The sequence below is a fragment of the Rattus norvegicus genome, chromosome 1, assembly GCF_021556685.1.
Source record: "Rattus norvegicus strain SHRSP/BbbUtx chromosome 1, alternate assembly SHRSP_T2T, whole genome shotgun sequence".
Classification (NCBI taxonomy): Eukaryota; Metazoa; Chordata; class Mammalia; order Rodentia; family Muridae; genus Rattus; species Rattus norvegicus.
In genome coordinates this window covers 66,093,911-66,108,965 of record NC_141534.1, presented here as the reverse complement: position 1 = coordinate 66,108,965, position 15,055 = coordinate 66,093,911, and the positions used below count along the sequence as shown (strand labels likewise).

Sequence of the window (15,055 nt, the reverse complement as noted above, 5' to 3'; positions counted from 1 at the left end):
AGTGGAAAAGGGACCATTTTATAGACTGTGAGGTCGCCAGCCTTGTTACTTTCAGTACATCAAGCTCCCGTCTGAGTAATAAAATATCACACGTAAATGTCTGGAAACTGAACTGTGAGGAAAGATCCCCTTTCTCTTTGAAAACCCATATATATATAAAAGCAGGACCTTTTGCTTTTTTTGGCCAAGGAAAACAATGGGTCATTCAAGCTGGTGACTCGAGCCTCTGTGGTTATATTTTCAAATGATTCAGCCCAGTGTGTTCCTACGGCGAGTTGTCCCCTGCCCCAACATGTCGACAAAAGTCTTTGCTTCTTTTCCTCCAGGTCTATTTGGAGTGGTGTGTCTAGTGAGCTCATCCTACCCCTCTCTTACTAAATGTCCTTTTGATTTGTGAGTAAATCTGAGTAAGATGACCAAGAGAAACAGGAAGGCATTTCCCTGGAGCCAGCATTAGTCAGACCTACCGGGGCACCTGGGTGTCTTGTGGGCCACAGCGGTGCCACTGATGGGCCTTCCATTTGGTGTAACACACCAACAGTATCCTGTGTAGCTGTGACACTGGACCTGCAGAGAAAGGACAGGGAAGTGAGCTAACCACAGGCAACTCTCCCACAGAGTTACCTCAGAGGACAGCTAAGATTCTCAGGTGCCGCATTTGGCCACCCAGGGGAAGCTGAGTGCTGAGCTTCACCACAGATGTATGGAGAAAAAGGAACTGGTATACTTTACTGTACAACAGTGAGGGTCAGGCCCTGCTGCAGAGAACCTAAGGCCCTCCCTTCACACACGGCGAAGCCAGTCCCTAATATTTCTCAGTGAGTCCATGGCTGACGCAGGGGGAGGAGATAGTTGTCCAGCAGTGATGACGTATTTCCACATCACCTTTTCAGTTCCCCGAGGTACCTTCCTCTAACTTTCAGTTGACCAGAGTAGGGGACATCCATCAGTGTAGCTCCTCCCCTATGCTATCCCTTCTCCCTTCTCCCAAATGTCACATGACTATGCTGAGACACATGGCCCCGCACGTCACATGAGATCACAGGTATTGACAGCAGAATGTTTTTGCTGCCTCCCCCCGCCCCCAAGAACCTACTCTACTGGTGGCATGCTGCAGACAGCTCTCAGTAGCAGCACTGACTGACTCAAATTAGAACCAAGCTATTTTTAAGAGAGTTTGGCCAGCAGCATGACCATAGGCAAGCCATGACTTGATGTGGCAGCATCCTACTGTGGACTCAGTGGCTGAATCATGGAGCTTATGAATGAGCTAAGCTACAATCAGACCCAGAGCTTGGCCAGTTAACTGGGGTTAATGAGCTTTTCTGAGAGAGCTGCCTCATACGGTATTCATGCAGCACAAGGATGCAGAGGCCACGGCTGTGGTACAGACACCTGAGCCAGCTAGGGCTTAAACTCTCCCTCACATACCATGCTGTGAGGCTCCTGAGGTTGGCGTCTCAGAAACAAGATGACTGTTTCCCACTCCATGGCTCTGGCTCCTTCCCTTTCACCCCCAGCTCTGGCACCTCAACCCAATAGCCCAGGATTGGACTCTCGAAGCAAGACAAGTCACCTGACTGTAGGTGCCGTCGTCGTTGCATTCTGGGATGAACACTTGCTGGAACTCCTTCCGGGCTTGCTCCTGGGTGTACTTCCTCTCAGCCACACACCTGGACACATCTGTGGGGAGACCACGGTAAAGCAGTTACAGGGCAGGAGGGGAAGACATCAGATAACATTCTAAGAGACAAACACAAGCTGTTGAAGAGTAGAGCACTGGGGTTAAAGGGTCCTGCCCAGCACAGCAGGTGCCCCTCTGTTCCTACAAGAGCTGGAAAGAGTGTGGCTCATTCCCCACACTTTATAGAAGGGAAATGGAGGCTAGGAATAGCCCCCTGAAGGTGTCTGTGAGGTAATGGGAAAGTCTGGCTTCCTAAAAACAAGAAGCAGGCTGTGCTAGGGCCCCCAGATGCACCTAGACGTAGATGGAAAGCCAGAACACACAGCTCAACTCAAATCAGAGGCAGGTGCTGGGGCCTGATACTCCACAGTAGCCCAACACCTAGTGGGGCTGAGGCTACCTTCTATGGGAGTCAAGACTCACCTCTTTCCTCCGCATCTTAGTCTCCAGGATCTCACAGTCTGTACCAAACCATCAGAGAAACGTGGTGATAAAAAGCTAACCATGCCACAGCTCATGAGAAAAACGAAGCTGATTTATTTAGTGATATGAAGCATGAGGACTGGATGACTGGTAGAAATGGTAAAGTCCAAAAGCAACCAAGCGGACTGGGCAAGGAGCTCAGTGGTAAGATGCTGCCTCTCTGCATCAGGCCCTGTGCTCAATTCCACGCACGAACACAGAAAGAACATTGAGGGCCAGTGAGATAGCTCAGCGGCACAGGCCAACAACTCAGTGACCTAAGCTCAACTCCTAGGAAAAAACCTGTAATACAAACTGTCCTCTGACCCCCACAGGGGCACTGTAGCATGTGCCGCACATATTCATACAAATACACAAACACACACACACACACACACACACAAAGAGACAGAGACAGACAGAGACAGAAAGATATGAAAGAGATGATAGATACATAGACACAAAGATAGATACATAGATGGATACATAGGTAGATACATAAATACATAAATATATAGATATATACATAGATGGTACATAGATAAATGAGATAGATATAGAAAGAGATAGATATGCAAATAAATATAAATAAAGTAATACAGTTTTAAAAATCTAAAGTATATTTGATTTCTCTCTAGGGAAAATGTATCTGCACACGTGAGTACAGAGCACGAATGAGTTAAGTCCTCACAGAGGGATACTAATGTTCTTTCTTTTCTGTTGGCCAGACAGGCCCTGGCAGGTGAGTTCCTGGCTTGTTTCAGATGCCAGCAAGGAGGCTTCGGGTGTGGGTCTAACACTAACTGTGACCCAACTCGCCATGCTGGGGAGAGGGTAACAGGTCCTAAGGATCAAACACACCAAAGCATTGTAAGGCCTGCCACCCTGTGCACCGTGCTCTGGGGACAACACAGCAAGTCCCACCCTTCAGTTTGACCACACTGAATTTAACCCTGGAGACAAATCCGTTGCCAGCATTCCTGTCTCCCGGTTGAAGTAAGCAGCGTCCAGATCAAGAACACTGCAGCCTCTTACCTCCCAGAGAAAGGTCACCCCAAGCCATCCATTTCTCTTTTCTACACAGTTACTCCTGGGAGCTACAGCCCATGTTGTCATTGTGGGTACTGACCAGATGCACCAGCTTCAGCGCAGCGACTCTGGGGACATGGGTGACTCCTCCTCCTGTCTTTGCCTCCCCAAAGCAGGGATTGTGATCAGATCATATGCTGTTGTTGCCAGCTGTTTATGTGGGCCCTGGGAATTGAACTCTTCATGATTATGAGCTGTCACTTTTCTGAGTGAGCCATCTCTGGGTCAACACGTGGTTTCAGTGCAGTCTGTGTTAGCTGAATAGAAACCATGGATTTGCTGGCTTCTTTACTTATTTTTTGAATGACCAGAGGCTAGGGGACACATAGACCCATAAGCCATTCCTAATACTTGAGCCATCATAAAACATCCCGGAAGAGCGTAAGCACAGCATAATTTTTCAAGCAACATTTTGTTTCGTCCTTGGCTCATAGTTCCCTACAGCCTTCACATCACCTTGATCAAGCCATTTCCAAATTTGAAAATCTGTATACTGGGATACTCATTCCAAGTTCATGGATGGCGTGTCCCAGGCTAGTGTGTCATAGGAGACAATGGCAACAAATGAATAAAATCTGTGAAATCCAAGTATCAGGTAACTATCATCTCCTGATGGCAAGCCACCGGCCTGCCACATCTCACTCCATACATTACTGCCAAGTCTGACCAGGGTCTCCACCAGGGAGACACCCCAGAGGCAGGGTCTTTGGGGGATCCACACTCCAAACTGGCAACATCTCCTTCTATTCCTCCTCGGACACTAAGCCATTATGCCCCTGATACATACAGCCACCCAGACCAAAGGAATGAAAACCTTTCGCACCTTGAGCATTATATTTTCCCACACCTAAATTTTCAGTCGATTTTAAAAGAATAGAATACAAGTATTATTTCAGCAGAGTTTCATTTACTGGTGTTAAATTTATATTACTGTTCTTTTATTCTTTATGCTTATACGAAGTACTTTAGAAAATAAACAATTCCCTGTTCAGGACCTCATTGAGATAGTTTACTCTGGGTCTTTTGTTTGAATATAAAAATCCTCAAAACCTAAGAAAAATAAGTATTAGTGTGGTACCCCTGAACAGTACATAAAAACTCCCCTCTGAGCCGTCTCCAGTTCAGGTCAGTGGTGTTTCCTCCAGTCCTGGTGTGGGATGACCACCGCCCTCTGCTGCCTCCACCCTGTCCAACTCCAGCACACTGCTGTCACCCTTGACAGAATCCCTCATCCAGTACAGACACCCTCTACCCCGGCACCTCTCTTCATCTAAGGATTGACCTATTCTGGGCATGTTGTATGGAGAGCCACAGGCCCTTGGTGTCTCACGGCACACCCCAGCTGCAGCATGGGCAGTGCTTCCTGTGGTTCACCACCTGCTGCCCAACACTGGCAGACCCCATGTTTTGACCACCATGTACGTGCCTCACAGATTATCTGCAGGTCAGCTCTGAGTGCCTTATTTCATGCCCTCGTGGTTTAACACAGGGGTCGGCTGTCACCATTGGAATAGTTGCTGGGGGCTGGGGGGGTCCACACTGGCTGAACTGCTTGACTTCCCACTGACAAGGGCCACGATGCTACCCTGTGCATTTCCCAATAGCTATGTCTTCTCTCCTTTTAAACTGCCATAGCCACCTCAGGGAGCATGACTCAGTATTTTTAAAGCTATGTCATAAGAAAAATCAATTTAGCTAGCAATTCCAATGTTAGTATTCTCACTAGGACTGGAGAGATAGCTCAGCACTTAAAAGTATGGCTGCTCTTTCGGAGGGTCCAAGATCAGTTCCCATTGGGCAGCTCATAATCATGTATAACTCCATCTCCAGGGGATCCAACAGTCTCTTCTGGCTTCTGTACACACGCACGCGCACACACACACACACACACACACACACACACACACACACACACACACACAGCATATACTCAGATAGACACCACACATACACAAATACATTCACCAACACATACCCATAAGAAAATTCCAATTAAATACATTTATTAATAATTTATCACTTAATTGTATATAATTTACTTTTTACTAGAACAGAGAAAGAATCTTTGATGCAAATTAAATGAGACATTTTGGAGACCTTTTGCTCTGACCTGAAAGAGCCAAGATTTTTACAAATAAAGCAGCAGGGCGCCACTAACAATATCCAAACAGAAGTTTTCGATGAATTCTTGATTAATACTAATACATTTTGGAAACGACTTTTTTCCAATCTCAATTGAAAAGTAAAGTAGATCCCAGAGGGTTCACAGGATTGTTTGTGTATAAATTTATATTAACCCAGAAATGGTGTTGCCTGTTATTGAAGAAACAGTTAGCAGTGGTTTGCTATGATGATTTCTCGTGTGTGTTGGGGAGTGGGGAGGTCTGTGTGTGTGTGTGTGTGTGTGTGTGTGTGTGTGTGTGTGTGTTTAATGGGAAGAAAGCAATTTCCCATCTTGCAGAAACCACTCAGGACAGAATCAAGCAGTCATTGGAAGAGATTGCTTTGCCGGATGTTTTCTATCAAGGAATCTTCGTGAGAAGGAGCTGTGAAGAGGGGCAGTCGGGGGCATTTTCAGGTTTGTGTGATTGAGCAGCTCGTGGTATCTATGCACAGTAGGCACCTCCTTCAGGGACCCCTGTTCAGCAGGAGCAGTTAGAGACCAACCTCCTGCCAGGGCTCTGCTCGCCCATGCCGCATGCCGCAATGTTGCATGCCAAACTACAGATAGTGCCTCTGTCTTAGCGTGCGTTATATCACTATGATGCAGACCGTGAGCAAGAGTAACCTGGAGAGCAAAGGGTTTATTTGGGTTATAATTTTACTGGGGGAAGCCAGGGCAGGAAATGAAGCAGGAACCTGGTTGCAGAAACTCAAGCAAAGGCCGTGGAGGGATGCTGCTTACTGGCTTGCTGACCCTGGCTTGGAATCCAGGTCCATCTGCCCAAGGTGGTAGCACTCACAATGGGCTGGGCCATCCCATAAGAAATTATTAATCAAGAAAATGCCCCACAAACCTGCCTACAGGCAATCTGATGGAAGATTTTTCTCAACTATGGTTCTTCTTCCCAGATAATTCTGAAGCAGCCAGGGTGGCCTTTAACATGTGTCTTGTACAGAGCCAACTCGTCTTGGAGGTGGATAAATGTCTCAGTACCTTTGAACATGGAGCAGAGCAGGCAGACAAGGGCACAGGTTTAAGTCTATGGGTCACTCAGTCGTCATGGGTACTGCAAAGGCCATGTGAACTCTCTGGGGTCAAGAGCAGATTTCACTACTATTTCCTAGGGCTCCATGTAGTGGCCACAGAAATGACAGACTAGGAGAGCCTTGCCTTTGATGTTCATGGCCTCAAATAAAAACAGACGCTGCATTTCAAAGCTGTAATACTTTACCCACTTGTAATTTAAGGCCAGACTCTGAAAAAGAGAGACGATTCTGCAGTGACCCTTAGATTGAAAGCACACTTCCCATCCGTACAATGATGTGCTGTGGTGGGAACCTAGGGCTAGCAGGGCACCCTCTCCCAGCAGGTCCCTGCTCTCTCTAGCAATCAGCTAAAACAGCTCGCCCTGCACTTACAATAACAGAACAGTAAGTCCATTTAACTTCCCATGACAACGGAAAAACTGTGATTATAGAACTAGAGAAACAGAGGCAAAAATTTCATCTTAAACTCATAAGGCATACAAATAGAAAGTGCTGGCATACAGTTGGCATTGCAAAGGGACATGAAGGTAAGCAATGAGGGTCACTCCATGTGTTAAAGTGAGAGGCCGTTTCTATGGCGTGTAAACAAGGGATGTGTGACCATCACCATCCTGTCACAGGAACCCACCTCCCTCCCGGCATGTCAGAATGGATGATGATGCAATCCCCAGCTTCTTTATGGTGAAGGTTGACTGCCAGCCCTCCAGAGGGAGAGGCCGGCTGATGCCACACACAAGAGCTCCTTCCTCATGGAAGCTGCACCCTGAGATCACAGCTGAGCTGGAGCAAACAGAAGGGGCCGTTTCCAACTTAGTGTCCCATAGCATTTGCTTGCGTTTCTGGCTATGGCTTGTCTGGGAAAGGGGCGAAGTCCCTGTGGTGACTTCTCAAGCCTACGATGACACAGCAGCAAGGGAAGCTGAGCATGGTGCAGGTGGGGCTGCTGTAAGGGACAAGCAGGGAGGGCTGGGGGACAGAAATGCTCTCTCTGAGGACTGTATCCATGGGAAAAAAGACATGCCAGTTAGATGCTGGATGGAGAAGAGCCACAGACACCCTTGTACACTCAGGAGCAAAGCCAAGCACACCCTCACTGTGCACCCACACTCATACCTGCACGCTCATATGTGTGCGTGCACACTCACACTTGCATCTGTGTGAAGTCATATACTCGCACCTGCACACATGTATGTGCACATGCGTGTCCCTCACACTACACAGAGCTCTCATGGACAGCTGGTTTCCTCCGTGGAGCTCAGGTAGATCCACCCCTCACTGAAGCAGCCAACAGAACCATCCAAGCTCTTCCCATGGGTCACCATAGTCCTGCGTGCAGCTGCAGGCAGCATAGTCGCAATGCTTCCTTTACCACTCCCACGGGATTGTCTTTAAAGGTGAGACCATGAATGATTGTGTACAGAAAATGGGCAGATGTTGGAGCTTGTGAGCAGTTTCTAGTTTGCTAGTTGCCCATCAGTGAAAATGTGTTAGAAGTGTTTTAGAAAGAAGAAACCTTCTCATCTTCTCAGATGAGAACACCCGGCATTCATGTGGTCGTGGAGATGGAAGACAAATGTATTCTCCACTCCTCTATAGAAGAGAGGTCCTGACTCCCAGAGCTCCCTAGTCTGAGGGTCTCAAAAGCTGGGGAGCTGAGCTTGGGGGGGAAGCGGGAGAATCAACTTTTAATCTCTGTCAGATAATGGTTCTGAGCCACTGTGGCCCATCCTGTCACCGTGAGAACTCAGCAACCTCTGAGTTCAACTGTTTACTCTCATCATGGCGTCAGACCACCCTGTGAGTTCAGGCCTCCCAGTGGCCAGTGTTAGAGCTCTCCTATGTCAGGGATCCCAGTGTTGGTGAGTGGCGGGCACAGGAGGACCGGGCTGCCAACCAAACATCTGTACTCTCCACATGAGTCTACTTCGAGCTTTTGGTCTAGAAACCTTCAAGGGAGGTGTTTCTGGAAATCTATTATAGTTTTGTTCCCAGAAATCTCAAAATAATCCCAAGGTTTCCTGGCATGTGACCTTTTCCTTTATTTTCTTCTTTTCTTTTCCTTTGTTTTTTTTTTAATTCAGTTCCAGAGATTTTGTTGAAAAGAAAAGCAGCCGTACTGGTTCCAGATCAAAAGAAAAAATATTAATATGTTTGCCGAGTTCCGAAAACACAACTCCACAAATTTCTATGAAAACACGAGAAAAATCCACCAGTCTAAACCACTGCAACTCCAGTTGGGGTCAATGTCAAATTGTGACGGGAGACATGCACATTTTAATCCTATTTAATTAAATGTGAAATAAAATATCTTAATTGTTGTTTCCAAACCAGCACATGCAAAAGAGACAGGCCCACAAATCTGTCACCCACAAAATATGTAAAAATGGCCTCAAAATAGAGATGGCTAGCTGTAGCTGAACATTTTACAGCTCCGGGAAGCAGGGTGCACATGACTCTTGTACAGCTCACAGCATTTGTAGTCTTGGAAAAGGAAGAAGATATTGTCATGTCAGCCACGATTCGCTGTGTGGCAGCCAGCGCTGTGCCTGGGTTCCATGGCATGGATCCATTCCTATAAACTATCTCTCCGATGGTTGATATGCAAGGCGGGAGGTGATGTTACCCAGTTGACGTTAGAAACCAGGTAAGCAATGTTTGGTAGTGTAGGTCACCTAGGCAAAGACCCCACCCCTGTGTCAATTCTTTCCTCTCAGGGTGAGGTAGGTGAAGACATACCCTAGCAGATAAAATTCACCCACCACAGATGGGAGCAAGATAGAGCTTCTTGGGGTCCCGTCTGTACCCCAATGTACTAAAGGTGTGTGCTGTCCACCTGGGTTGAAGACCACACGCATGGAGGGCAACCTCTCCTCCAGGACTGCATTTGCTGCCTGGGCTGACTACAGCCCTGCAGAAGCACAACACAGAACGCTGCTGGAGTCTGTGGTGTTTTTATGGTAACCCTTACTCTGTATGTCACGCTTGTTTTGGAGAGGTGTCACATTTGACTGACTTTCCCCATTGTGTTTTTAGAAGTTTCAAGTGTTTGATATAAAATTTCCTCCATTAGGGGTTGAGAATTCCACCAAGAAAATTATCCAGGAACCGGAGGCTGCCTGCAAACAGCCATGACCCAGAACACGCCGAGAGAACATCTCTGTCCCCTTCAAACTGACCCCTGTCACAATTAAATCAAATTGAGACCAGAGACAGTGGAAGTCCAAGCCCTGGGGAGACACCTCACACTAGGGACAGGAGAGCACTCCACTGTTATTTTTTTCTTCCCTTGAGGTCATAAAGTCCCCTGATCCACACCATACTTCTCATGTCTTTACTGGTCCTCAGTAACCATGGCAGCAGCTGCTCCGTCTGACCACTTCCTTGTGGTCCATCAGCAGGATGCCCAGCCGAGCCAAGAAAATGTGGCAGGAAGCAGGGACAAAGGATGCCAAGCTTTGTGGAGCCACGTGACCACCACCGCTTCCCACAGAGACCGTTTCTGAGAGCCAAGACCTCCTAGGCAATTGCTTCTAGAAGCTTCTGTAGGGGTTACATCCTGGTATTTAAAAGAAGTTCTCATTTATTCCTCTTCCTTCTGTTGCCTATAGCTGAGACAGCGACAGTCAAAGACATAAGATCGCATCTAATTTTTCCTTGAGTGTTTGATCAGCTCTCATGGCACAGACATCTGTGAGGGACAGGCATGGGGCCAGGCGTGGACTGCTGTCATATCTGCTGCCCTCAACCTCTGGTGCGATGCCTGTAGGGGATCCATTACACCCAGGGACACTCTTTCAGCCACACCATCTATTTGAATGTGTGAAGATGCTGGGAAGAGTGGTCCGTGGTTGGATTTGCAAGCGTGGACTGGAATTTGAATTTGTAGGCTGCTCACTCTCAAGCTACAGGGTGCTGTGAGGAAGCACAGATTCCTGTGGTGTCCACGTGGTACCACCTCACTCTTCAGAAACTGCGGGGTGGAGCTGAATGGAACGTTTCTGAGACCACAGAGCACTGTTTAAGGAGTCTCTTGGGGAGACAGAAGCAGCCACTCACCCGAGTCATCGACCCTACGGAATGTCAGTGCCCGTTCCTGGGGACATGTGAACATGTTTGCAGAGGTATGTGTGTTACAACATGGATGCTACGCAAGAAATAAAAATTAGATTTTTCTAACTCTTGTCTTCTCTGAAAAAAATTAAACATCTAGAGACAAATAGCAATAGGACAAAGTAATAATATGGTGTATGTAATATCAGGTAGGTGAGAGTCAATAAGGTATTTATTTTAGGTTTTTTTTCCCAATAAACAGGAATGGATGTTTAGAGCCAAAGAAGGTCATTAGTAAGTGGCATTTAACCTAAGTGTCCCCTTTTCCTCATAACCACTAAGGAAGGCCACTGGGTTACGTGGTTTCTGTGACACTGAGTATTTTTGTTGTAGTATTGGGTTGTTTATGTTCTTGTTTGTTTTGCTTTTCCAAGTCAGGGTCTCACGGCATAGCCATATTGGCCTTGAACTCAAAGTGCTCTCCTAGGCTCACCCTCCCAAGAACTAGGATTATGATCATGACTCACCATCACTAGCCCTAGCCCCAGGTACTAAACCTGGGGCTCCATTCATTCTAGACAAGCAGGCTACCACTGGGCTACCTCCCACTCCCTCTCCACCTCTCAATTACCTTGAGGCATGGTCTCACTAAGCAGTCCAGACAGGCTTTGAACTTGGGATTCTCCTGCCTCAGCTTCCCAAGTGATAGGATTGCAGGTGTGCTCTTGAGACTGAGACGTTTGCTCTTGGCAGCGGGAGAGCCTTCTGAGTTAAAGGTCAGTCTGTCTGCATTACCTGTAACAATGGCCCAGGGCTGCCCAGCAGAGCTCCGCACTTTGACAGAAAGAGTAAACAACTTGGCAGCTGGGTTAATTGAAGGCAGAGGCATGGCCCTGGCGGTTAATGTGGTTGGGCTGTTTAGCTGGGAGGATTGTCAGAGATAATGGCTCATCAACACACATCTTCTCAGGACCGTTTTAATCTGTGTGGTCTTGTTTCCCAGAGATTCAGAGAAAGTAAATCCCCTTTGAAAGCACTGTGTGCTTGCCGCTAAGCTGAACCCTTCATTACTGTTCGAGGCTCTTCCAGACTTGCTCTAAGCTGTAACTCTGGATCTAGTTGCTAATCTGAAGACTGATTAAGTCCAAGGGTAACGTCCACATCAAACTGACCTCACTCACAGGAAAAAAAAAAAGAGGAGCTGATAATCATTTTAGAGCACTTCGAGGCAAAAACAAACAACCCTGAAGTGCTTATGATAAATTTGTTTTATGACAACACGAAACACTTTGGGGAAATCAGGAAATTTGTAAAAATGACTGCTTTGCAGCTAGATGGTTCAGTTGGTAAAGTTTCTTGCCTAGCATGCAAGGGGCCCTGGATTTAGTCCCCAGCTGACCATAAACCCCAAGTTCTTGTTCCCATCCTTAATCCCAGCACTCTGGAAGTGGAAGCACAAAGATCAGAAGTTCAAGGCCAGCCTTTGCTACATAGTAAGTTCCTGGCTAACCTAGTCTACATCAAGCACTGTCTCAAAAAGTATTACTTTAAGATTCATAAAAATGACTCTTCACACACTCTGAGAAATAGTTGCCAATTCAGAAGGTTTCAAGCTGCTAGGCTTGAAAGTAAATTGTCTATGCCCTTGCCACATAGGCACCATCTTCCGGCCATGGCCTCTGCGGCTCACCTTTGCAGTTCCCACGGTGGGCAATCTCCAGCTGGGGATCTTTGCACTTGGCCCGCTGGAACTCACATCTCGACAGGAAGGTCCTCCCATCTGAGGCGCAGAGCGGCTTCTGAGGGGAGCTGGGGCAGTCCAGGCTGCAGTCTCTGTCTTTGTCTTGATCGACTCTCAAGAACTTGGGGAAGAAAGAGAAGTGAGAGCTGTTTAAAGAACTCACATTGAGGAGACAGGAGCACAGAGCACACAGAGAACAAACTCCGAAGAAATACGGCCACTCCACGCTCACATCTCACAGAAGCACCAAGGGAATCACTTTCCAAATAGTTCGACATCCATTTCACAAGGTGATAATAGCTGACCACAAGTCCGTATCTAAGGTCTGATGGGAAGACAGATGCAGCTCTTTGTAAGTGGAAGGAACTCCCCCATTCACCTTCCCCTTAGAAACCTGAGGAAGGGGCTCGCCTACTCGGCCATCCTCATAAAGTTCTACAGGTGGCATCGTGGCCGTTGTGGTTGTTGTTGCCGCCGCTGCTGCTGCTGCTGTTCCTCTCTATAGCCCCTTTCTTTAGCAGTTCACTCAAGGTCAATGTCTTCTCATACCTCTGGAAGTCAATGTTTATACCCTTCAGGAACTGGCAGGTCAGGCTTTTTTTAATAAAATGGCTCCGTTGTCAGAATACATTTGTGTATCCCTTACCTAAATAGGTTACTGGTTTTTCTTTTGTCTTTTTGTTGATTTTCTTGAGACATGGTGTTCTGTAAGCCCAGGGTGGCCTCAAACTTGCTATGGAGTCAAGGATGGTTTTGAACTCCTAATTCCCCTACCCTCACCTTCCAAGCTCTCAGATTACTGGGGTACACTACTTCATTTGTAATTTTTAACCTTATGCTTTGAAAGTTCTTGTTTTTCAACAAGCATTGAAATATTTGCTAAATGAATTGCTCGGTCCCAAAATTGAGAGGCTGATGCATCCCTGTGAAACGCCTTGAACTCCTCTTACGACACATCTTCCCTCTGCAGAAAGAGTAGGTTCTAAAGGTCGCACTTCCTCACAAGTTCTCACTGAGAACTGAGACCCTCTCTGTAGAAACCATAGTGGATTTGCATGGTGTAGTTCCCAGGAACACACTGCCTGGGCTTTCGGGCTTTCTTTTCCTCTCTTATGCCCTTGGGTTTGCGATAACTCCTAGGAAAATCTCAACGTAAACCCCTCTGACTCTGCCCATTCACCTTGGACAAGGGATCGGGATCCTGACCAACCTCCACCTTTCTGCCTATTCCTTATGTGCCAGACCTTGTCCTGTCTAGTCATACAACAGGCCAGGTAGAAGAGCCAAATGAACATGGCCATTTCTCTGGTTGAGTGCCTCGCATGATGCAGTGTCTCATCTATGAAACCAAGGTCCATCTTTCATTTAGACACATAGCCTTAGATGGGCCTCATCAGTCATATTCCCTGATGGGAAGACAATGCTGGCCACTTTGAGAAAATACCAAATGTTCTGGGGTGAGGGAAGAACACCGTCCTGGGGCTCAGCTCCACTCTGCAGCCCGGAGTTTATAGACAAAGCTGCACCACAAGCCTTAAGAAGGTTTTGGACATCTCAACAGATGCTGCTTCTAACTATTGTAGCCTTACGTTGGTTACACACTGTCACCAGGAGACATGGTCCCTGGGAGGATGGTGACACAGACTCTCCTTACTCCCTCATCTATGAACAAGGTGGCTCTGGGGTGTCAACCCAGGGCCGAGCTGTAGAAATTGAAGCCTTCAAGTTCAGGACCTCGGTTCGATGCCTCAGCAAGATTGCTGGTGTGAGAAGGCCTTCACGCCTCACTGACTCTGAGTTATGTTTGTAGACCTTTGAAACTAAGGGAAACTGTTGAACAAGAGACACTTTGTCATGAGTTACAGTTCTGGGTGAAACCTGAAGACCAGGAAGACACCTGTGAAGCCAGGGCAGACATAAGGAGACAGCTGGACCAGGACTCTGTGCCTAAAATAAGGATGGCTGTTAGCATCAGAGATGGGACACTACATAACGCTTTGGGCACTCACAGACTCCTCATGTGTGAAATGGAGACGATAAAACAACACTCATTCTGTAGGATCACCATGAATATAAAACGAGATCATATTCGGAAAATATCTTGGCCAGACATGAAGAAGTAAGTCACTGGCAGTGATCCCTACCAATCACATACCTAGAGTCTATCATTTTAATGTGCATGAGTCCACTGTGGCTTCTCCACAAATACTATTTATACTATGTGAGCTCCAGGCACACCTCCCACATGTGATTATCTCCAGGTGAAATACTGAGAGTGTGAAGTAAAAGAGCTAGATTAGGTTAAAGGGGGATGGTGAATCTTTAATAAAGTGTTAGAAAGACATAGGAAGACTCAGGAAAAGGAAAATGGAAGCTTGGCTTTGTCTCAGGGTGGCTGGAGTCAGTTAGGGGACATTTGGAGTCAGGTAGACAGGGAGAGGCTAGGGCTAGAGGTCACTTTCCCTAAGGTGGGAAAAATGTCACCTTGCATGAGGAGTAAAGGTAGACCACTGAAATGCACATGCACATAACCCCAACTCCACCACATTGCTGAAGGACTCTGAACTGGAATCCTAGACAGAGCAGGAGACATCTAACACAAGCAGGCCATCCACATATCTATATATATTCTCTCTCTCTCTCTCTCTCTCTCTCTCTCTCTCTCTCTCTCTCTCTCTCTCTCTTTCTCTCATGTGTGTGTGTGTGTGTGTAATGTTCTCTGTGTGTGTGTTCTCTCTGCTCTGTCTGTTCTATCTGTTCTCTCTCTCTCTCTCCCTCCCTCCCTCCCTGCCTCCTTCCTCCCTCTTCCTCCCCTGTTT

At 47.0% G+C, this 15,055-nt stretch overlaps 1 protein-coding gene across 2 annotated transcripts in view; it reads right to left on the bottom strand.

Moving 5' to 3' along the window:
- Smoc2 (SPARC related modular calcium binding 2) overlaps nt 1-15,055 on the bottom strand; it is a 128,798-nt gene that overhangs the window by 72,719 nt on the left and 41,024 nt on the right. For both annotated transcript variants that reach the window (XM_087651174.1, NM_001106215.2), the window contains 3 exon segments: nt 12,186-12,357; nt 1,577-1,683; nt 468-567 (listed from right to left, as the gene is read on the bottom strand). In XM_087651174.1, coding sequence (XP_087507300.1) covers nt 468-567; nt 1,577-1,683; nt 12,186-12,357 — 379 coding nt within the window.